This window comes from Archocentrus centrarchus, chromosome 7 (genome assembly GCF_007364275.1).
Source record: "Archocentrus centrarchus isolate MPI-CPG fArcCen1 chromosome 7, fArcCen1, whole genome shotgun sequence".
NCBI lineage: Eukaryota > Metazoa > Chordata > Actinopteri > Cichliformes > Cichlidae > Archocentrus > Archocentrus centrarchus.
In genome coordinates this window covers 12124471-12148888 of record NC_044352.1, presented here as the reverse complement: position 1 = coordinate 12148888, position 24418 = coordinate 12124471, and the positions used below count along the sequence as shown (strand labels likewise).

The window sequence follows — 24418 nt, the reverse complement described above, 5'->3', positions numbered from 1 at the left end:
TCTGTAGAAAAGTGACCCAGGATCAGAAAGACCTGCATTTGGCCAAGACCAAAATTCATCTTGACTTTTTTATTTTACAGCATAAATTTGCTCATTTGCAGAAAATGCCTTAGTTTTTGTCTAATCAGTTCCCCACTGACCAATATTATCAGATACGTGCCCATTAAAAGATATTCGGTGTATATCGTGATAGTAATTCATAATTCCTTTTAGGCTTGTTCACAAGAAAACAATGTGAGTCACTGTAACACAGGGATTTCCAAAGCCCCCAACACAGTGGCATGTGATTGACCTGTGCTCTGCTTCTTGCAGCTGCCCTTTTAATGTGAAAGTGTAGGTGCATCTCATAGCCAGGCCAGGCCAAGCAGGCCAAGGCAAGAAGGAGGGTTTGGGTTAAAAAAAATCCCTGGGAGTGTAGATTGAGGGGAGGGAGATGAGGTTCAGGTTTCAGCCTGACAGGGGGTCTGGGGGAAGGACTGGTATTTTGGAATATACGAAGATCCATACAAGGCACAGTGGACATAAAACCGCGGTGCCTGCACTGACGCAGTGGGTGCAGAGTGCCAGCCGGGGCCCCGTAGTGGATTCCACTTAGATTTTGGAGGGTTTGACTGCATGGTGCCATAAGTCTCTGGGAACACGAATTTAACATACCACTGACTGAAAGCCTGGTCTCCTCCTTCCCTTCACTTCTCACCCAAACTCCTGCATGTCTAATTTTTAGACATGTTCAGCTTTGTGGACTCAAGGACTGTTCTGCTACTTGTAGCATCCCAAGTTGTTTTACTATCCATGGTCAGATGTCAGGAGGAGGATGACCGTAAGTTGCAGTATTTTCCTTTTGCACTTCCTTATTGAATTGTAAATCTGATTACATTACAGTTGTTTCTGTTTCCATTTCAAAATTATCTTTGTAGATCTAGTAAATCCAGTGGGAATAGTGTGTTGTCAGAAGAAAAACTTTTTCAAAGCAGTAGTTAAATATTTTTGATGCTGTCTGCTTGTCAAAGGTCTTGCCAAGGGAGCAAATGGATTTCTTTCAGTAGGATAGGTAAGGTTGTCAAGGTGCATCTGTGTGGGATGGAGGACCAGGTGAACAAGTGCTCGTTTGTCCTCACCTGGGTCCTACAACTCAGCCTTTCATGCTTTGTCTGGTTACATTTTAGTGCAAGTTTTAAAAAAAGAAGAAAAAAAAAAGACTTATAATAGATACCCTTTTTTCTGCCACTATTAAGCAGAAACGCTTGGCTACTTTGGACAAAGGAAGTGCAAGTTTCATTTTTTTTTTTTTTAAAGACTTGTAAAAATAAACCTTCCCCACAGGGTTTGACTGGAGCAGCCTTAGGGTTTTCATGATGTTACGTGATGGTGTCAGACAGTGCTTGACAAACTAGGAGGCTCAAAGGGTAGCAGGACAGAGGACTGTGTGTACAGCATGATGGACATATAGGTGTATTTATAGCAAGAAGCTATACACTGTCACTGTTTCAGTTCCACATCTTCTTCCTCAATTAGAGTACAAAAGCGCTATATAACAACCAGTCCATTTACCTTTAATAACTTTTGCTTTAATTCCAAAGTTTCACTGAAAAACACAATGGTTTAATTCAGAAGGTTTCATTTGCAATTAGCCCGGCTAATTTCTGATCATGAGTTAAACAGTCATGTAACATGTATATGTTAAGTATCACTTTCACAAATATAACTAAAACACAAATGACAGCAGTTAACAGGCACAATCCTAAGCTGTATAAGATGTATAATCTAAACAAATCACCCATTCTTAATTCTCCAACGTTTTTGCACTGGTTCTTAACACAGCTATGGGATCCAGATGGAGAAGGACCCTCTGTTTACATAAAGCAGCAGCTTGTCAATTGGGCACAGTATCCCTATGAGAGAGGTTCATTCATTCGAGCAGCAGAGCAGGCCTGCAGGTTAAATATACTCAGCCAGTGACGTGAAATACCTCAATCAAGGCTTCAGACAGTACCGTTAACTGTGGCTTGTGTTTACGTTGCACTTTATGCTGCTATTAAACTCTCTTTACGATAACTTAGCAGCATTTCCTTGCATACATTGTGTGTTAAATTTAAAACTCATAAATCACTGTTGCACTCCACAGCTACTGATTCGCAGCAGTGTATTTTTGGGTCAGATTAGCACCTGTTCATCAGCAATAAAGGAAGTCTTCTCACTCCCACCCTCATAGGGTTTTTAAAAATACTATTTTAACACTTTTTTATGCATAACCACCCAAGTTTATACTGTTCAAAGTTTTTATTTGGAACCAAATAACTCTGTTTCTTCCATCTATGCCCCTCCCCTATCCCGATAATCCCTCCTCTTCTGCTATTACTCCTCCTACTTCCTCGCCTTGCCCTTTGACCCCTTGTATCTTCTTCTCATTTTCTTAAACCAACTACTTTTTAAACATATTATATACCAACTCACAACATTGCTCAAATGTCATTGCATACCCCTTGTCTAATTCTCTCTTGAACCCTCTTATTGCTCCTATTCCTCCTCTGCCATGCAACCCCTGCTGGCCACCACAGAGGAGATAGGGGGCTGCATCCAGGATAGCCAGCTGTATAATGATAAGGATGTGTGGAAGCCAGAGCCGTGTCGTATCTGTGTGTGTGACAGCGGAGCGGTTCTGTGTGATGAGATAATCTGCGAGGAGATCAAAGAGTGTGCCAACCCTATCATCCCATCTGGAGAGTGCTGTCCCATCTGCCCTGCTGATGCCAGTTCCCCCATTGGTTGTAATTTATTTATTCACGTACCCATAAATAAATTACTCTTTTAGCATACTTTCATCTCCTTCCTGGCTAACACTTTTCAATAGGAAACTGTCACTGGATCCAGATATTCTACCTGATTAGGACTAGAGTGGTCATTATTTAGTGCCTGAGTGCAATCTTCATATTTTTGACTGCTTTAAAATATGATAATTTTATAAATTTGATATTTAGATATTTAAAAAACCAGCTGATGTTCCCTATTCAAGAGTGACTCTTTATATGGTTTTATGGAGACTAGATAAGCAACATTATCAGGATTTTCACAGTCCCAATGAAAGTCTTTTCATGTGAGATTCGGATCCTGTCATCTGCTTTCTGATCCATACATAAAACAGTAGAGACATTTCTGCTCAGTTTAACACAAGGCTAAGATGAAGTCATCATATTGTGCAACACCTCAATGATTCATTTGACCCATTTTTTAGGCCTTCTACAAATTTAAATAGTCTCTCGAAGGTCTTTCCAACCTTTTATGTCAAGATAACTGTAAATAGATATTACCTCAGGTTTCAGGTTCCTGTGAGCAGCTGCTATATTCCTGCACTGTCTTTAGAAACCACTTGTTAAATACATATAACAGTAATTATCTAATCAAGATATCGAAAGAGAGTGCAGTGTAAATTAAATACTTGCTATGATTGATGCAAAATGCTAAATTGTAGCATTCCTTGTTCTTCTTGTCTTGCTAGTTCTAATGTTTAAGGTACTTTCCTGATTGGTTACAAATTTGCTATAAAATACTTAATTTGACTAAATGATGCACAATGTACATCTTAAAACACACTTGCAGCAGTTGTCCTTTATTAAATAAGCTCATCTTTGGCACTTGACTTTTTTTTATTTACCTTTGCATGATTGAATCTAAACATTCATCTATTAGTACATGCTTGTTTCTGCTTCAACTCTTGCATCAATAATATAATCTGGATGGGTTTTATGCCTTCGGGTTTGGTGAAGGTTATTTGATCACTTCAGCATTCTTGAATTTTCTTGCAGGTCTCCTTTGTAAGAATCACAGAGTAGATTTCAAATCAATCCTGTGTTTGAACTATCACTTCAACGTATAACTTATAACTGTATTCTTTCTTTCCTCTCTGTCCTCTTTCTGCAACATCAGAGACAATTGGGGCTAAGGTGAGTCAGTGGCTGTTATGCATTCCCAGCAACTTGTGCTATCACACAGAACTTATTTTTCCTTGTGGTTATGATGCAATAAACTGTCAGGCAACTCATACAATTTGAATCTTTTCTTATCATTCAGGGTCAGAAAGGAGAACCAGGAGAGATTGCAGATGTAAGTATAGACCCTCATAAATTTTTATTTACAGTTATTTACAATTTTTCCTCAGAGAACTACCACTTAACCAAACAACCCTTTTTGCTATATTGTTCACTTTCATTTGAATTGAATTACAGGATTCAAATGTCTGAACATCTGCCCATTTATTTCTGTAATGCTCACCAACACAAATTGAATGCCTTTTGTGACATTTCTCACAGTTTCTATGTTTTATAAGTGACTTTATCTTGAACTTTCAACATTTCTTCCCTTAAGAAACATGGCAGTTTCTAACTCATGAGAAACTGACTGTGAATGTCTCTGACTTCCTATTAAATGAGGAAAAACCCTGCATTCCTGGGACATAATGAACCCAATCAAATCCTCTTAGATCTTCTCAGCAACTTTGCTCCAAGTGCACATGTCACATGAAAAAAAAGTGGGTCCAATCAGAGGTTAAAGGAGGTGATGGTTCTAGAAAAACTTGCCCTGTCAAATGAAATCCTTTTGTTTGCAGCTTGATGTCCACCCCCTACAATGTTGGAATGTTCTCTAATTTTAGGGAGTTCAAAACTGGTGGAAACAGACCGAATATGAAAGATGCTAATGAAGATTCATTTATGAAAATAGCCACAGAACCAAACTATTTCTTTTTTTAATCTTTCTGTAGGTCATAGGACCAAGAGGACCACAAGGGCCTATGGTAAACATCAGAATTTCTATTCATTTTACTGAAATGAAAATTTTCTATATGTACTCCATACTTATGTGCTTCCCAACAACATGACCTTTGCTCTGAATATGACTTTTAGCCATATTATGAATGTTTCTGAGGCTTATATGCTTGTTTTTGTAGGGCCCCCCAGGTGAGCAGGGACCACGAGGAGAAGCTGGCGCTAAAGGTGATAAGGTAAGAGACAACACAACGTGTCTGAAAAAAAATCTTCAGCCAGTCTTCAGCACTTGGCCCTCAGATACTGGATCAAGCAGCATTACCAGAGCTGGGAGATTGGCCAGTAGCGTTTGCATTTGTGTTATTAGCACTCATTCAGGGGAATAATCACCATCATGCAAAAGATATGAGACCAATTGTAGAAGGGACTGAAAACGGCAACAACAAACAACATCAGAATCAGGCAGTATATTGTAGAAAGGGAAAAGAAAGTATTCAGTGTATTCTGTTTATTTGTTTGCATGTGGCAGATGATGAAGTCACACAGATGGTGTTTTTTGTAAAATCTGCTTTATTGCTTCTTTCAGTGACTCAGAGACCCCCCCCCTCTCTTTTTTCTAGGGAAATCCTGGACCTCGAGGAAGAGATGGCGAGCCTGGCACCCCCGGAAACCCTGGCCCGCCCGGCCCACCTGGACCACCAGGACTTGGAGGGGTGAATATAAGGACTATAAAGATATGGCATATGCAAAATTTTACCAGGACTTTATCACTGATGTGTAAATGTTTTCTTAAATTTGAATTTGGCTGCACTTGACCTCTTGCAGGACCACAAAATCAGAGCACAAAATTCAAAAATTATGAAAGCAGAACAAGGAAAAAAAGAGAAAAAGTCACAAAGAGTGGAACAGACAAACAAATGAATGAGCACACTGACACCTGTTTTAGAAACATGATGGGTGAAAAATAATGTGAAGGGAACAGGTGTAATCTCGCTTTCCTTCACGGCACTGAGGTGGCATTCACATTTCTATTTCTATTGCTGTGTTTACAGAACTTTGCTGCTCAGATGGCTCAGGGTTTTGATGAGAAGGCTGGAGGCGCTCAGATGGGTGTGATGCAGGGACCAATGGTAAGTAGTGTTGTGTACGCTGGGTACATCTAACAGGATAATTCCACTGTATGTGTACACTTTCATTGTAAGAAAACTGCCACAAACACAAAACAGTATTGCTGTTATTCAGTTGGTCTCCAAGTTGCTGCTGAAAATAAGCACTAAAAAAAAATAAAAAATAACAAGCACTTCACTCAGATTACTGCAGTGCTGCCACCTTGTGGTTCAATAATTTCACCCCAACACAAAGATTTGATCGGACTTTTTATATTCATGCTGTCTGAACTAAACACAGAGTTGACACTTAAATGGAAATAGATCATAAAAGTATGTTTGACTAAGAATCACAATGCAATGTGCCTCCATAGCCATATTACATAAATAATGAAATCTTTCAATGAAAAGCTTTGAACTGGATATCAATGCTTAAACCCAAAGATTTTTCTCAGCTGGCACAAGGTTTAAATTTTACTTTACTCTTAGTAGCTCTGAATGATCAACATGTCATTTGTGAAAACTTTATTTATTTGGGATACCCATATTCAATTGGCTAATTTGTCACACTACTTGTTAAAATAAATGATATCAGATTGACATTATCTCTGTGTTGTGGTTCTTTTACAGGGTCCTATGGGTCCTCGAGGTCCTCCTGGGCCCTCTGGAGCTCCTGTAAGTACTTTGATCATGGCCCAGATCATTATGTGATTGGGTTTTATAATCAAACAGCTTAGTTTAATAAATTTCTAATGCTTTGCATTTGTCATTTGGTCTCATAGGGGCCACAAGGTTTCCAAGGATCCCCTGGAGAGACTGGAGAACCCGGATCAGCTGTAAGTATTAATATCAATCCCAGAATGCATTTGTGTGTCTAGCAAACTGACTTCACACTATACAACACCTACACTCATATTAACAAATACTGATTATTAGTATAATATATTGATTATTGGTACATTGTAAGAAAAAATGGCCTCTGTCATCAGCTCATTGAAAATAATTTCAAATTTTAACAATTCAATGACAAATTAAGGCAGAGCTACATTTTGCATCACATAGGCCTTTTTGTCTTTATGTATAGAATTGTCAGTAGTGACTGCTCTTGCTTTGCTTTGTGACAGGGACCAATGGGACCTCATGGACCACCTGGACCTTCGGGGAAACCAGGAAGTGATGTAAGCGTGGGCTTCATCCACATAGGAAAGCTCAGAACACTTAAAATAAATGAAGAAATAAATAAAAATTAAGCAAGGTCAAATCACATTTTTTAGGGAAAAAAAAACTTGTTAAAATCAACATTTTTACCTTTATTTACTTTTGTTCAACTATTTTCACAACCTATCCCTAGCGGATAGGTTATATAAATTCTATATGTAATTATATACGTATAGAATTATAAATTCTATTATAAATTCTATATGCCACCAGGGGGCACTGTCCATCTCCTAAAATTACAGATGAACATGGTGACTTCACAATACACAGGCTGCATGTGCACAGCCTTCCAGCACAGTGAAGTGCAGTGCAGCTAAATCTTATCTTGCAGCTGCACTGCTTCAACATGTAATCCTGAGATTTGCTGTTGGTTTCTAGGGTGAATCTGGCAAACCTGGCAAACCCGGTGAGCGTGGACCTGCAGGGCCTCAGGTGAGCAGATTATAATAATCATTCAAATATTTTCATAATACTTCATGATACTTAAACAAAGAAAAACTGTACTGTTAACTCTAAGATTATGTAGTATGTTAAAATCAACAGATGTGAAAATTATTTAAAACATTAAAATATATATATATATATTTTTCTTTATTCAGGGAGCTCGTGGATTCCCTGGAACTCCTGGACTTCCTGGCATTAAAGGACACAGAGTGAGTGTTTCAGTTCAGTCAGCTGCGTCACAGAACTATAGCTACTCACTGAGTGGTAACTGGGTGATGTGTGAGTCCTTATGATGAGCTGTGTTTCTTTCTAGGGTCATCCAGGTCTGGATGGAGCTAAGGGAGAGAATGGTGCTGCAGGAGCTAAGGTAAAATAATCTTTTATGACAATATGGATTTTTCCAAAATTTACATTTTCATAGTTTAATTGTGGTATTCACTGTTTTATGCTTACTTATTGTAATTTTGTTCCTATCAGGGTGAGGCTGGTTCTCCTGGAGAGAATGGTGCCCCTGGACCCATGGTGAGTTGCTTCCACTAATTTTTCGACTCTGCCACGTTTTTCTGAACTTTCTGACAAAACCATGTAAGAGTATTATAAATTTGCATAGTATTATACTGCAAAGTTAGGATAAATAATGAAGATATTTATATAAATCATTCTTTCATAGGGTCCACGTGGTCTACCTGGTGAGAGAGGGCGTCCTGGAGCTGCTGGAGCTGCAGTGAGTCACATTTTCATGTCTGCTTAAGGCTATTCAACTGGAATCTATTTCTCATTTGCTATTTATTATGGCTTTGAATCTTTTAGTAGATCATAACACTGTGAGGTACTCACTGTGATGAACAAAACTAAATTGACCTGTCTTTGCACTCCTCAGGGAGCCCGTGGAAATGATGGCTTGCCTGGTCCTGCCGGTCCACCTGTATGTATCATAGTGTCCACTTGGTGTTCATTTCATCCAGCTGATTTTTCTTTACTTTGTTGCCTTTGATCTGAAGATTGTTTTATTTTTCTCTACAGGGACCAGTAGGTCCTGCTGGAGCCCCCGGCTTCCCAGGATCCCCAGGATCAAAGGTTTTAACAGAATACATCATCCTTAAGAAACATTTGCTCTTGAAGAGCTTGAAATAAACCAGAAAAAGCTTTGCTAGAGCCACTTTATCAGTCTTTGTTCACTCTTGTTATATGAGACTAGAGTCCAGTTTTTTATAATACTGCATGTCTAGTTATTGTTATTTTTTTCAGACAAATATACAACTTAATTAGTATATTCAACAAACTTCTCTTTTTGCCAAAGAAGAAAAAGAGGTTTTCAAATTCTTTTTAAATTTAGTTGACTTCTTTTGAGTGAGTCAAACAGTTAATTTCCCTCTTGTGCACACTGAGACAACAGTGTTATATTCAGCTCTATGATAGGGAGGCACCAATATTGCATTCTCAGCTCAATGAAATGCACAAACAATATCTTTTTTCAGTGCTAATGATAAATTTATTGTGTCCTTTTTTAGGGAGAAGCTGGTCCTACTGGTGCCCGTGGACCTGAAGGAGCCCAGGGGCAACGCGGAGAGGCTGGTACCCCAGGTTCTCCCGGACCTGCTGGAGCATCGGTTTGTTTGCCATCACTGCTCCAAAACATCCAGACTTTGATTTCCTCAAACAGTGGCAAAATTCCTGCACTTTTCATTGATCAGTTGGTTGTTAATATAATGTTTCTTGGTCTGTACAGGGTAACCCCGGTACTGATGGTATTCCTGGAGCTAAAGGATCTGCTGTAAGTTCACACTCTTTATTACTGGTTTTACAAGATTTTTTTTCACTAATTTATGTTGTTTTAAATTTCATTCACTAAACATTTTTCTTCAGCCTGATATTTGATTGTTCATTTCCTCAATGAAGGGTGCTCCTGGTATTGCTGGTGCTCCTGGATTCCCCGGCCCCCGTGGCCCACCTGGACCTCAGGGAGCAACAGGACCTCTGGGGCCCAAAGGACAGTCTGTAAGTCAGCTGGGATAATCTGAAATTATCCAAAATGTAAATACTTGGTACTGTTGTGATTATTTGTTATTGTGGCTGCCTTCTTTTTTGTCTTGTTTAGGGAGACCCTGGTCTTCCTGGATTCAAAGGTGAAGCTGGACCGAAGGGAGAGCTTGTGAGTTTTTACTTGATTTCAGTTATTTGTTACCATAAATATCCATAACCGCATGGAGACTGTTTTTTGGAATTAGACTGTAGAGCAGATTTGCTGAGATATCTTTATTTTTTTTTAGGGCCCTGTTGGTCCTCAAGGTCCCCCTGGCCTGCCAGGAGAAGAAGGAAAGAGAGGTGCCAGGGGAGAGCCTGGAGCTGCTGGACCAAATGGACCTCCAGGAGAGAGAGTAAGTGATCAGGCCATGCATCACATGTTACTGCTCACGTTTGACCAATAACAAGGGTAAACTAGGCTACTGTATGCACAGTCTGATCAAATATATCTTTCTTTCTGTGATTCCACCCAGGGAGCTCCCGGTAACCGTGGTTTCCCTGGTCAGGATGGTCTTGCTGGTGCTAAGGTTTGCAAAATTATATTTCTTTAAAAAATCATAATATTTTTAGCTTACTGATACTGTTAACTTAATGACATTTTTTTTTCTGTAGCCAAAACAGTGTTGTATGACAAAGATGCGATTTCCACCTTTGGTCTCTTCTTATTCAGGGTGTCCCTGGAGACCGTGGTCTTCCTGGTGCTACTGGACCTAAAGGTGCTACTGGGGAACCTGGACGCACGGGAGAGTCTGGTCTCCCTGGAGCCAGAGTGAGTCTCGCATCTATGCACAGTGTCGCTCACTTCTAGTCTTCTTAAGGGACGTTTACTGTGACTTCATTTTAGTTAGTGGATAGTCAACGATTCGCTCTGAATGAAGCTGACAATCTCTATTGTTTGTGCCCTTTATAGGGTCTTACTGGTCGTCCTGGAGATGCTGGTCCTCAAGGCAAAGTTGGACCTGCTGTGAGTACAAAATTAATTACATTTATTGTGAGATGTTGGTCCAATAATTTGCATACTTTTTTGAAGAGCAAAATTCACAGATGGGGAAGTGAATGTGATGTACAGATTTACTTCCATAAAATTACTTTGAAATTAAAGTAATAAAGCAGCTGATCCTTTCATCACTTTAAGATGTGAGAAAATACTATACATGTCTGTACAAATACATTAAATGTCATCTGAACTAAAAAATTACAACATTTAAAAGACCAGAGGTTCTAAAAACACATGCATTGTATTAAGTAGGTCAAACACCATGATCTACAGTTTCATTGTTGTTTTATGGAAATCATAGAGATTAAAACAGAATTTTTTTTTAAAATGTTTACAACCTACAGGCACCTATTTAGACTTAAGAAGAATTTTGCATGATTGGCACAATAATCCATACAATATACAATATGATCATGATGAGAACATATAGGTTTTTGCTTCCATACCTGCTGATTTACAATGTATATTTGTAACTCTGACAGGGTGCCCCTGGTGATGATGGACGCCCTGGCCCACCTGGTCCTCAGGGAGCCCGTGGACAGCCAGGAGTGATGGGATTCCCTGGACCAAAGGGAGCCAATGTAAGTGTCTGAAGGTTTCTATAACAGTATGCTGCTGTTGTTATCCTTTTGAGAACCGAATGCTAAAGATACTTCCTACAGATCAGTGTGTATGATTTCTCTTTGACAGGGTGAGCCTGGAAAGCCAGGAGAGAAGGGACTTCTGGGTCGTCCTGGTGTGAGAGTAAGTACAGCAGTTTTTCCATAAATGTCTAAACTTCATGATTTTCTGTCTCCACATCATTTTTCCTAACTGAAGTGCTCTCTGAACAGGGCCTGCCTGGAAAAGATGGAGAGACTGGTCCTTCTGGACCTCCTGGTTCTGCTGTGAGTATTTCAGTTTAATAATGTGCTGTGAGATATGTATTACTGCCGGCTAACAGAGTTTTATGTTTGATTGATCATATGTGTTCTATCTGTGATCTATCATCTTAGGGACCTGCTGGAGAAAGGGGAGAACAAGGACCACCTGGACCCCCTGGCTTCCAGGTGAGATCATTTTCTCATCCATCCCATCATACACTTCTTGGTAAAACCAAAACACACATACAGTGTTCGCACCTTAAACATTTGATAGATGCATGAGTATTCAAGCTAAAGCAGGTTCATACTTTATAGAATCTGACATCACAGTGTTCACAGTCACCTCAGAATCATGTATTCAGGCAAACAGCAGACTTACAGATAAGGTCCTAGTCCACACATTTCACTAACTCCTTTGCTATTATGGACAGGGTCTACCTGGACCATCTGGTGCCCCAGGAGAGTCTGGAAAATCTGGAGAGGCGGTGAGCTTTTATTCTATCCAAATAATTTCTTGCACCTGCAGTTCTCTGTTTTCTGACAAACATTTCAATCACAAAGTATCCTACAATGCATGTGACATCACCTACATGCAAAATGTGTTTAATGAGAAGCTTCTGCTAAAATAATATTATGTGGCATACGTCGCTAAGATAAGACCAATGTTAGAGCGGGTAAAGGACAGCCAAAAACAGCCTCTGGTTTAAGATAGTAAATAAAACTTCCTCAGCTTATTCAGTGCCATCCCAGTATAACTTTTCTTGTCATAAGCAGTCAGTGCTGCTGTCTGTAGAAACAAGAATAAGGCAATGTTGATGTTGATGTTAAATTCAGAAGGCTATATTTTTTTCAACTTTCACATCACAAAATGGCTTATGAGCACCTAGAATCAGATATTGTCTTTCTGTCTAGGTATTTTTAATGTAACTTTTTATTTATTTATTTTTTTATTGGATATAACTCAGCTTTTTAATTAAGTGACCCCTGAAACAACTTTTTGATGAGTAAAATTTGTTACTACAGATTGGTCTTCATGAGTGTCTTTAATTACATAATATTTTTGGATTTAACGTGAATATTCCCTTTCTGTTGCCAGTTTTTAAATATTGATTAAAAAAAAAAAATCTTATAAAGTTTGTTCTTTATGCAGGGTGTTCCTGGAGAGGCTGGAGCTCCTGGTGCTGTTGGACCCAGAGTGAGTTTTTACATTGTCTACATTTCCAAAGATTTCAATGCAAAGTGAACTACACACCATTAATTATGGATATCATATACACGTAGAGCTCATATGTGTTCATCAACTAAATTACACAAAATTTTGCTGTTGGCTTCATAAATTGAAATTTATTTTGCTGAGCTCTTGTTGCTGTTTCTCCTATTCATCTAATATCTCTTTGTCTTCTCACAGGGCGAACGTGGTTTCCCTGGCGAGAGAGGTGGTGCAGGACCCCAGGGTCTTCAGGGACCTCGTGGACTTGCTGGAACACCAGGCAGTGATGGACCTAAGGTCAGTGGAGGACTCTCAAACTAACTTTTGGTTGCAGGTTCAAGATTCTCAGTTACATTTCTTAAATGCAGATGAATATCCACAATACCATTTAATTCCACAGCAGTTCCTCTCCTGATGTTTTCATTATTCATGTCCATGTTTCATGTGAAGCTGTGCTGACTACATTTAAAGTTGTGACTCCAGAACAAACCTAATGTCATTACTGACACCATAAAATGTAAAGAAAATATGCTTCATTATTTTGGACTTGTTAAGCTAAAAGGCTAAACTTTAGGTAGAGTCATTTCTGAAATCGCAACAAATTTCTGGAGATTGCTTTCACCTGGTAATCATTTGATGTAATTATTTTTTGCTGAGGCAGAAACTTCTAGTCTCCGTGATTTGCCCGGCAACCTCACAGCACCAACTAGAATGACAAGGGCTTTGTCATAACCCACATCAAGCCACAACGTGCCAGATTTACATAACAATTTCTAAGTTAAACAAAAGAGATATGATCTCCTGATTAGCAAGATGTAAATGTGCTGATGGGCAGATTTTCTTACCTTTGAACAGGCTAAGAGTGTTCCTCCATATTTTCTAGTCTTTGTGTGATGGTATCATATTAATCTTTTTTTTTTTTTAATCTAATTCTCGGCGAGTAACTTAGTGAGCACTTCTCTCAAAATATCAACTTTTCCCAACATGAAATAAGAAGAAATTAGAAAATAAAAAGCAAAGGACCATTTTGGTCCATTTATTTTCAGGAGGATATGTTTAACATGAGTCACATGAACCTGCAGCCTTGGTCAACTAATTTTCTGTAACGCAATATAATTTAAATTACTAATGAGACTTTCCTAGAGGTTTTATATGTTTTTTTCAAATAGACAGGAAAGATGAAAAAATTTGACAAGTTAAATTGACAAGTTCTGTCCTAATCCTAGTCTATCTTGCTTTTATCAGGGAGCCATTGGACCAGCTGGTCCTTCTGGAGCCCAGGGACCCCCAGGCCTGCAAGGTATGCCAGGAGAGAGAGGAACTGCTGGTATCCCAGGATCCAAGGGAGACAGAGTGAGTGACAGGCTTTATTTTCTCTTTGTTTCATGAGTCAAGCTGGGCATTGTAGTTGTATGCATGTATAAAGTAGTGTAGAAAATACTACACTACAAATACTACATTTGGTTTTGTATGATTAAAGCAGAACTCTTCTTTTTGTCAAACAGGGCGACAATGGTGCAAAAGGACCCGAGGGTGCTCCTGGAAAGGATGGTGCTAGAGTGAGTTCAAAACATTCCTATGTTTAGTACACCTTTACAGACTAAATACTGTAAAGCATTCCTTAAAAAAAAAATGTAATATTCAGTCACAACTACTCTGTGTTCTAATGTGTTTCCTCCTCTCTCTTCTTTCTTAGGGTTTGGGTGGTCCTATTGGTCCTCCTGGCCCAGCCGGACCCAACGGTGCCAAGGTAAGAATAATCCTTTGCTTTGTTATGCGATAAAAAGAGATTTCAATTAGAATTCATATTGTAATATTAGTTGTTTTGGTTGTTTGACTGACAGTTTCTCTTGTGTGCAGGGTGAGACGGGACCTACTGGCCCTACTGGTGTTTCTGGTGCTCGTGGTGCTCCTGTAAGTACCTTTTCTTGTGTTTAAATGCCAGTAGCACAGCACAGCTACACACCAGTGTTGATCAGCTGGCCTGAAACATAAGCCAACGTTTATAATAATGGAGCTCCTTCTCGATAAAAATTCTACTGATTCAGAGAAAAGCACCAGTAATTTTGCAGGTTTAATCCAGTTTTTGCTGTGCTGTAACTGAGACAGAACACTGGTTTGGGACCAGGGGAAGACCTGTCTTTGGTCCCACTTAACCAGACCTCATATGGAACAGCAGTCTCCTGTTGTTCACACATTAATATCATTACAGTAACACAATGGGTGGATCAGTTAGCAGGACTGCACATTAAATTAACTGCTTATAGAATAAGCACCAACCACAGTTTCTCTTACGCTTTCACAGGGAGACCGTGGTGAGGTTGGTCCTCCTGGGCCTGCTGGGTTTGCTGGACCTCCTGTAAGTAAAGGACCCATTTTTTCTTCTTTTAACATGAAATAAAAAAACAAACAAAAAAACATTTTTAGACATTCAGCCTATATTGTTATCTGATAAATATATTTAGGGTGCAGATGGTCAGCCTGGTGCCAAGGGAGAGGTTGGTGAGCGTGGACTAAAAGGAGAGGCTGGTTCTCTTGGACCTCAGGGACCATCTGGAGCTCCTGGACCTGTGGTGGGTATTTGAACCAAAAATAAAGTAATTGAACTGGATACTATATATCTTTAGGATCACTAGTACACTAGTACACTAGTGATAGAAACACATTGTACAGCATTACAAAAAAAAAAAAAAAAACTTTACTTTGTTTTGGGGCAGGGGTAGGTTTTGCTGGCTGAGTGCCAGTTTAGGGAACCTGCATGTGACCGGGCAAAACAATCTTTAGCCAGTTGGCCATTATACATCTTGACACTAGCTGTTTCAGCTGAGTTGGGAAGTTTGATCACTTACTCTTTTTGAATTAATCGCACAGTGGTGCATCCTTTCCTTGTTATGCTCACTGGCCTGCTACCTCAGTTTACAAAATCTGTAATTAAACTTATTTTACTGTAATATAAACATGACCATTCCTCTTTTTCAGGGACCTACTGGTGTATCTGGACCTAAAGGAGCACGTGGTGCGCAAGGAGCTCCTGTAAGTAATTCCTATATGTTAGATAAGCATGTACAACATGCATATACAACATTTAGTTCTGACCCATGAGTCGTTAATTAATTCATTAATAAAGTAATAGTAGTTATGAGATTGAGTTTTATAGAACACCTTCAGTAACACTTCATGAAAGCAAGGTGAGAGGCAACAGGATGTGGAAACACCAAAAAGTTATCAGAAACAATAATAAAACTCTAAAAAATATTAAACTACTAAAGTTCCCAAGGTTGTAACTTTGATGTTTTCTTGTTTGGTATTTTGTGTGTGTCAGCTGGTAATAAATTGATCATTCAAAAGTTTTTTTGGATTATTAACCTGATAAAATCAAGTTTCTGTAAATATCTTGGACAAAAAAAAAATAGTAATTTTTGACATGTTTTATATCAACTCAATTCAGTCTTTATTAAGATCATACAAAGACAGGCACATATAACAATAAGACAAACATAAAACAGAGGAAATGAAAAAAATCTAATTCTTTTGAAACTTCCAAAGATGAAAAATTCAAAACTTTAAAAGGCTCCTAAGCATCGACTGTTTAACAATCTGATTTTGCAGGGAACATATGAATATTTATAGCGATTACTCCTTATCTTTGTGCAGTCTAAAGCTTGAGCCTGAGGGGTAGAGAGGGAATGCTGTCTGAGAGCACAGTTTGATTTTAAACATTTCTGTCAAACAGATCAAGTAGGCTTCTTTCTTTGTTTCCTATAATCTTGGCTCTGCTGAGACAGTTGCTGCTGCTTGCTGCTGTGAATAAACATCAGATCAACTGAAGATTATAAAACAAAAACTACAGTCTTAAATTAAAAGGGTTTCAAAACTCTATTTTGGTATAATGAGAAAATTTGAAAAATCAATCAGTTTGCCATACCAGTTTAGAATGAAAACATTTTCTAACTTGTTACCAACAGAAATGTGCACTGCAGAGATGCCTGTGATACCAACATAATTCCTACTTCGTGTAAAAAGACGGTAGACTCTATTAAGCAAATGTCCAGCATGTGTAAGACCTAAATCAAGTTAAATGAACAGTATTTGTAAAAAAAACATTTTCTGAACCTCTGGAGCCTATCCCAGCTGTCACTGGGCAAAAGACAGGCTATCTCTTGCACAAGTCATCAGTCTATCGCAACCCCAAGACAGAGAGGCAGACATCCATTGATGCTCACAATCATACTTACAGTCAATTTAGAATCACCAGCTAATCAGTTAAGCAAGTCTTTAGACTGTGGGAGGACGTCGAAGCACCTAGAGAGAACCTACACAGGTATAGGTGGAAGATACAAGGACCCAGGCAGCCCGTGGGTTCAACCAATAACCCTTTTCCTGTGAGGCTACAGTGGTAACCACTGCTCCACTGTGCTGCCTGCCTCTGAAAATAAAGCACCTAAATGCAATTCAGCTCTTACTCATTTTACTATTAATTTTGCAAAACAACAAAACAAAACTTGAATTTTCTACTAAGACACTTTATCTATTTTATGTTAACTTGTCACCTACCTGTACAATATATGGACAAAAGCACTGGGCCACCTATACACACAGAAGCTGCTCGGCCATGGAAACCAAACTGTGCACCTCAAAGCTCCCGGTGCGCAGTTTTTGTGCTAAAGTTACAGGTGCACCTCTGCCAATTGGATTGAAAACACCTGAATTGACCCAATACTTTTGTTAACATAGTGAATCTTTTTTCCTACAGTAACATATCAAAGTGGCTCAAATGTCAAGCTCATTTGAACTACCCTGTAGAAATGTTGGTAGTTTACCCTACAGCAACACATCATCTTCTGTAAGAGCATCATATTTTTGATAAAACACATCACACATTCCTAAAAGTTCAGAAAAACAGCCCCATTTTCAGCTTTGTAAGCCTTTCCAGCTCCTGTTAAATGTTTGTTATGAAAGACTTAAGAAACAAGATAATGTTCTCAACCCATAAATGAATAATACACTTTTGCATTAAAGAAAAAAATCAAATCGAGGATTACCAAATTGGAACATAGAGGCTTTTCAGTAAACAGGAACCATTGGAAAAACATCTTAAAAGTAATTACTACCTAATGCTGTCAGACAAACATGGTGACCAAAAGGTACAATATTTGCCTCTGAGGTGTAGTGGAGTGTAAGTGCGAAGTTGCACAAAAGGAAAATGTACTTATGACAAATCAGTGTATGAGTTCACTCACTGGTAGTTTAATTTTATGCAGTTAGGAAGTTCTAATTTTTTTTTTGAGTCACTATTCACATTTGTGGAACTGTGATGCTTTAATTGCACTGATGTGCTAATTCTAATACACATTCTAATAAACCATAATGACACAGGTCAGTGGGTCAGGATATATTCATGTTTACTAAGATCTGTTTCTCCTTGACAGGGTTCCACAGGTTTCCCCGGTGCCGCTGGCAGAGTTGGACCTCCTGGTCCTAATGTGAGTATTTTGTCAATAACAAACTATAAAGAGATGAGTCTCTTTTTGTATGTAGATTATCTGCATTTCTGCACTTACCCAGTGAAATTCTGTCTTTCCATCAAAGGGTAACCCCGGCCCTGTTGGTCCCGCCGGCCCCGCTGGTAAAGATGGTCCAAAGGGTGTCCGTGGTGATGCTGGCCTCCCAGGACGACCAGGAGATGCGGGACTTCGTGGACTGCCAGGCCCACAGGGAGAGAAAGGAGAGCCTGGAGAAGAGGGGCAACCTGTGAGTTTAATTTTGTATTTCACAATAACCCATAAGTACCTGACACTGGAGCAGTGCTCTGAGACAACATCCAGTCTGAATCACCTGCTATTTTAGCCAAATATTCACAGAAGATTGTGCATTTTCACTTCATTTCATGACTCAGTCATCTCTGTCTTGACTCCATAGGGTGCTGAAGGGCCTTCAGGCCCTCAAGGTTTGGCTGGATCCCGTGGTATTGTCGGTTTGCCTGGTCAGCGTGGAGAGAGAGGGTTCCCTGGTCTTCTTGGACCTGCTGTGAGTGCTTTTGGTGTGAAAAACTGAAACTGGTCTAATTTTGAAAATTTGGATGTACCATAACATTTTTCTAAATTTTATGTTATGTTATGTTCGACACACTTTTATTTTACTCAAGACTTGTCTTAGATTTATCATAGATCATTAGTTGGAGTGTCACATAAAGCTTTCTGATTATATTGTTCAAAATTCATAGGATTATTTTGGCCTTTCATGTCAAAGGATCTACCGGAACATAACAATATTTCCTCTGTGTGTAGGGAGAGCCTGGTAAACAGGGAGGTCCTGGTTCTGCTGGTGACCGTGGACCGCCTGGACCAGTTGGGCCTCCTGGACTTACTGGACCTGCTGGAGAGCCTGGCAGAGAGGTCAGGACTGAACATCAACAATGACAAAATAGATGCATTTACAGCACAGGATATAATACAGTCACCTTAATCTATCAAATCAATACATGCCAAATAATGAAAAAAAAACATGTTTCTATATCTCAGGGTACCCCTGGATCAGATGGACCCCCTGGTAGGGATGGAGCTTCTGGAGTCAAGGTAATCATCATCAACGAAATACATGAAACCAATTTCAACAAATGATTGTTTGAAAAACAATTAATCAAAAGTGTTGCTTAACATAGACTGTTGTTAACCTGCACTTCTGTTCACTTGCAGGGAGAGCGAGGTAACACTGGTCCTGCTGGTGCTCCCGGTGCTCCCGGTCCCCCTGGTCCCCATGGCCCTGTAGGACCCCTGGGCAAGCAGGGAGACAGAGGAGAGGCTGTAAGTAACACAAAACAGTGTAGGAACCCTAAACACAGTGTTGGGGACTAACCTTTTTTATTTTAGAAGGCACCTACACTTATTATTTCATTTTTAGGGCACTCAAGGACCTGCTGGACCCCCAGGACCAGCTGGGGCTAGAGGAATGGCTGTAAGTATCATTATGTCAAGCTGTAATTTATCATTATGTGTTTTTTTGTTGTTTGTTTCATATTTGACTTGATTAAAACTGCCACACCACACCCATGAATGTTAAAACCTGAATCTTTACTTCAGGGGCCCCAAGGACCACGTGGAGACAAAGGAGAGGCTGGCGAGGCTGGAGAGAGGGGACAGAAGGGTCACCGTGGCTTTACTGGTCTGCAGGGTCTTCCTGGACCCCCTGTAAGTACTGTAATGCACGTCTAATAGTTCATCCATTCAGTGCTGTTTTCCGCCTGTCTCCTGATCTGTTATCATCTTTGTCCTGACAGGGTTCCCCTGGAGATTCTGGAGCTGCTGGACCTGCAGGCCCAAGTGGTGCTAAGGTGAGAAAACTAAGCAAAAGGGAAGAAAAACTCTTGTTACATTTCCATTCTGTACCTTTAACACTGAAGATATGTGATGGTAATGAAGGGCACAGGTTAGCGTTTTTGGAATTCTCTAATCACCTAAAGAAGATGGGGGGACAGGAAAGGCCGTGTGCTTTAATTACCCACCGCTGAGATAAGATGGGCAGCTGAGGCATTTTGTAATTACTCTCTGTGAGGAAAAGTGGCAGACAGACAGGGGGGACTGTGATTTGTGAAACCACTCCTGCTGGGATCGGAAATGGGCTTCAATCTCTGTTCTTGATTAGCTAAGCACTGAGCATGATAAGAAAAATGAAGGGAAATGTCACCATACAAATATTCTTCATGCATAATAAGGCAAAGGAGCTGAGGGTAATAGAGAGAAACTGCTGGTGCATTTGATTTCCTTTATCAGATTTTCTTATCCACACTACATGGTGGATCTGAAGAAATAACAAAGTTTTACACTCTGAACAAAAAACCCAAGTTCACTTAGCTTTTCATGTTTTCATCCTCTGTTTCTATAGGGACCCCCTGGACCAGCCGGACCTGCTGGCAAAGATGGAAATAATGGACAGCCTGGCCCCATTGGACCTCCTGGACCTCGTGGACGCTCTGGAGAATCTGGTCCTGTTGTATGTAACATGTCATGAGGAAAATAGCCTACAACCCTATGAGTCTGTATGCTATTCTATTTCAGTGAGGTCTCATTTCTTGCTTTTGCCTCTTTCCAGGGTCCTCCTGGTAACCCCGGACCTCCTGGTCCTCCCGGTCCACCTGGCCCTGGCATCGACATGTCTGCATTTGCTGGCCTGGGTCAGGTTGAGAAGGGCCCTGATCCTCTCAGGTACATGAGGGCTGATGAGGCCTCCAGCTCTCTGAGGCAGCACGACATAGAGGTTGATTCAACACTGAAGTCCATCACCAACCAGATTGAGAACCTGCGCAGCCCTGATGGCTCCCAGAAGAATCCTGCTCGCACCTGCAGAGACCTCAAACTGTGCCATCCTGAGTGGAAAAGCGGTAAGCAAACCAAAAACCAAGCTCTGACCATCAGCCACTTTGAATGAAACTTTGAATGATTCACAGTTTAAAATAACCCTTATTTATTTTATAATGAGGTTTGGTGTAGCCTTTCAATCCATCCACTATTTAAAACAAGCTACTTTAGCTACCCCCCCCCCCCCCCCCCCCCCCCCCCTTCCTCTAACCCAGTATTCTGCCGATTGGCTGCCCCTCGCAGATAGGTGGGTGGGGCTTCTGGGCTTAGAGCCTGAAAATATCATATTAGGGATATGTGCTTTCACTGAGATCATACAGAGCTGAAAAAAAACATTGAAAAGCAAGTGTTCAGAACAGCGAATACATACACTGAGCATCCACCACTGTAACAGTGACAGCAAATAAGAAAAAGTAGAATTGGTGCCCTTTAAGTAAACACCCAGTTTGGATGCACAGGACATATGTTGTTCATGTAAACCCATTCAATCCTTGTAAGAGCTCAGTTCTCAGCTTTCTTTTGCCTTCAGTATACCCCCCACTGCACCTGCCCAAATCATTAGTGGCACTAATGACTTAAGTGTGTCAGAGCAACTTGTTCTTCCTGAATAAGGACAAGAAGCAAAAGACCTTGAAAAATCCTGTTGACCAAGAACATGGTTACCACTGTAAAGTAGATCTGCTTTGACTTTTAAAAAATAATTATATATCAGATATTTTCAAGAACACTCTTTGATGGACCTTTAAGATCAGAACATTTTAAAATCCTGCTGCATTATTCTTCTTTTTAATAATCAACTTTTTGTCTTTGGATGTGGGCTTCAGATACAAGGAGTTCAACAGGTTAAGTATTACATTTAGTCATTAAGACTTTGTCCTCATTAACTCAATTGTCTCATTTTGCCAGGTGAGTACTGGGTTGATCCAAACATTGGCAGCACAGCTGATGCCATTAAGGTCTTCTGTAACATGGACACTGGAGAGACCTGTGTCTACCCAATCATCGCCAAGGTACCAAAGAAGAACTGGTGGACAAGCAATAGCAAGAGCCGCAAACACATCTGGTTTGGAGAGACCATGAGAGGAGGATTGCATGTGAGTGCACAGATACATCATTAGTGATCATAAAACTCATCCTGAAGAGTCTAATGTAGGAGCTGCTAACTCTCCCACCCTTTGTCTGGTTCCACAGTTCAGTTATGCTCAGGACGGCCCTGCTGCCAACATCCAGCTGACCTTCTTGAGGCTTCTGTCCACTGAAGCATCGCAGAACCTCACTTACCACTGCAAGAACAGCATTGCCTACATGGACCAGGCCACCGGGAACCTGAAGAAGGCTCTGCTGCTACAGGGCCACAACGAGGTGGAGATCCGTGCAGAGGGCAACAGTCGCTTCACTTACGCAGTACTGGAGGATGGCTGCAAGGTGAGTGTGAGAAAAGGATCAGGAAAACAACTGTTACTTAAAATTATGTTAGAAATATTACTGCGTAACAAGGCTGTACTGTAACACATTTCTCTGCTCTCACCCAACAGAGTCATACGGGCCAGTGGGGCAAGACTGTCTTTGAGTACAAAACACAGAAAACCTCCCGTCTGCCAATCACAGACATTGCTCCTTTGGACATCGGAGGAGCGGACCAGGAGTTCGGAGTGGATGTAGGCGCAGTCTGCTTCTCGTAAAGTGGAGTTTCACAACGGCCCCCCAAAACACAGGAAATAAACTCAACCATGAAACATTAAACACGTCCACAATAAAGAAGACTGGAAATTATAAAATAAAATTGATCTCTTTTTTTTCTTTCTCACAACGAAGTGCTCTCCAAGTTGTACTCCCTGGATGTTAGCACTGAAGGGCACAGGCAATATCTGTACACCACACCAGCACTCTCTGTCAACCCGCTTCCTGAGATCCAGTCATGTTTCCCATGGCCCGCCGTTGACAGAAATGAGTCCGAGCCAGGAGGTAGAGGAACCAAATGAACAAGTTATGAACAGAAACATGGCTTGATGTCACTTATTTATTGTTTAATCTGAATAGGAAGAGTTGAGGTAGGACTGGACTGGTTCACTTTGTAAGTAAGTCAAGCCCCCTTTTCCACTACAACCTCTGTCGCAGTCCTACTCCACCTCCCTTCCTGTTTCTCTCCTGATACACAAATATGGCATTTGAATCAGTGTAGACCAAAAACTAATAATCTCAGTAGGTGAAAGTGTGAGCTCCAGGTCCATCCATCGCGAGCAGGAGCAGAAGCTTTTACTCTGTATTATAAATCCTTGGTTCTATTGTTGTAAAAGTCTGTGTTTATAAACAACCAGATGGTTTTATATATATTTCCACATTATGTGTGTACATGTGTCTAGATGCACACCAACACTTTTTTGGAAAGTGAGGTTACATTTGGGATGTATGCTTCCAGTGTCCTGTACCCCTTGACTGCCCATCAGACGAAGGCCCAGTTTGTATCCCCACCAAAAAAAGAAATTTGTTTTGAAGAAGAAGAATTTGTTTTGCTTTTTTTTCTTATTGTAGTCATCCAGATTGTTCAAAGCTACCTCACACTGAGAAACAAAGTGAAAATGTTGAATTTAAATCTGAGCTGACCAAACTATTAGCTTTCAGATGGATCTGGAGCTTCAATAACCATCTTTGCTTTAGGTTGCTCTGTATTCAGAAGGTGCTATGACTTCTGCAAATCACCAGTCATGTCCCTGACCCCCCACCCACTTATCCCCACTAGCCTCACACCACACACTCACACTCCACCCTGGAGGAAGGGGTGCAGTCAGGTTAAGGCAGGAGAGCTCGGAGGCCTCCTGTGACGTGGAGCTGCGACAACAGTCCCTCAAAATCAAACAGGGTGTGTTGTCTCTGTGTGTGTGAGGGTGTGTACATTTTTTAAATTAATTTTATAATGATCATGATCATTCTTGTTTTTATTTTGGTACACTTCTAATTGATGTAAATTGAAAAATAAAAGGAAAACCGAACTGAGGATGATGTTTATTTTTAATTGAGTTTTGAATAAAAACACCAATGGCGCGGGCGATGTCTTCTTTCAACAGAACCATTCACGTGTGCTTAAATGTCATTTTCCTTTTGTTAACCTTTTTGTCTGTGTGTATGTGTGACGTGTGTGAGACTGTGATGCAAGTGTGCGTTTTCATATGAGCGAATCTCATAACATGAAGGAACAAAAGTACTGTATTTGTTTCAGGGTGGGGGTGGGCATAGGCGGCTCCTGTTTGTCTGGACTCATAGGCATAAATCAAGAAAATATTGTTGACTGGAATTAAATATATTGTGAAGTAGTAATGCACCAACAGCTGCACCACTGCTCACCTGTACTGTGGCCTGCTTCCTCTCCGGTCTGTCCTGAGTAATAAAAGCTTGACTTAAGCCTTCATGTGACATATTCTTGTTTAAAATAAGTTCAAACAC

At 40.3% G+C, this 24418-nt stretch overlaps 1 protein-coding gene across 2 annotated transcripts; it reads left to right on the top strand.

The window, feature by feature from the left end:
* Nucleotides 1–531: 531 nt before the first annotated feature.
* Nucleotides 532–24019, top strand: LOC115782764 (collagen alpha-1(II) chain-like). Of its 2 annotated transcripts, XM_030733169.1 has the most exons (54): nucleotides 532–820; nucleotides 2559–2765; nucleotides 3925–3941; nucleotides 4069–4101; nucleotides 4757–4789; nucleotides 4943–4996; nucleotides 5381–5473; nucleotides 5813–5890; nucleotides 6497–6541; nucleotides 6649–6702; nucleotides 6991–7044; nucleotides 7463–7516; nucleotides 7684–7737; nucleotides 7842–7895; nucleotides 8006–8050; nucleotides 8199–8252; nucleotides 8409–8453; nucleotides 8552–8605; nucleotides 9040–9138; nucleotides 9258–9302; nucleotides 9428–9526; nucleotides 9627–9680; nucleotides 9799–9906; nucleotides 10027–10080; nucleotides 10224–10322; nucleotides 10464–10517; nucleotides 11033–11131; nucleotides 11241–11294; nucleotides 11384–11437; nucleotides 11546–11599; nucleotides 11845–11898; nucleotides 12564–12608; nucleotides 12822–12920; nucleotides 13869–13976; nucleotides 14129–14182; nucleotides 14320–14373; nucleotides 14484–14537; nucleotides 14929–14982; nucleotides 15089–15196; nucleotides 15603–15656; nucleotides 18053–18106; nucleotides 18213–18374; nucleotides 18543–18650; nucleotides 18911–19018; nucleotides 19145–19198; nucleotides 19319–19426; nucleotides 19524–19577; nucleotides 19703–19810; nucleotides 19900–19953; nucleotides 20505–20612; nucleotides 20712–21000; nucleotides 21884–22071; nucleotides 22169–22402; nucleotides 22513–24019. In XM_030733169.1, exons 1-54 carry the CDS (start codon nucleotides 727–729, stop codon nucleotides 22657–22659), a joined length of 4455 nt encoding a protein of 1484 aa, XP_030589029.1. In that variant the 5' UTR covers nucleotides 532–726; the 3' UTR covers nucleotides 22660–24019. The 2 variants fall into 2 exon arrangements, with proteins under 2 accessions (XP_030589029.1, XP_030589030.1); XM_030733170.1 differs by lacking the exon at nucleotides 2559–2765.
* Nucleotides 24020–24418: the final 399 nt, after the last annotated feature.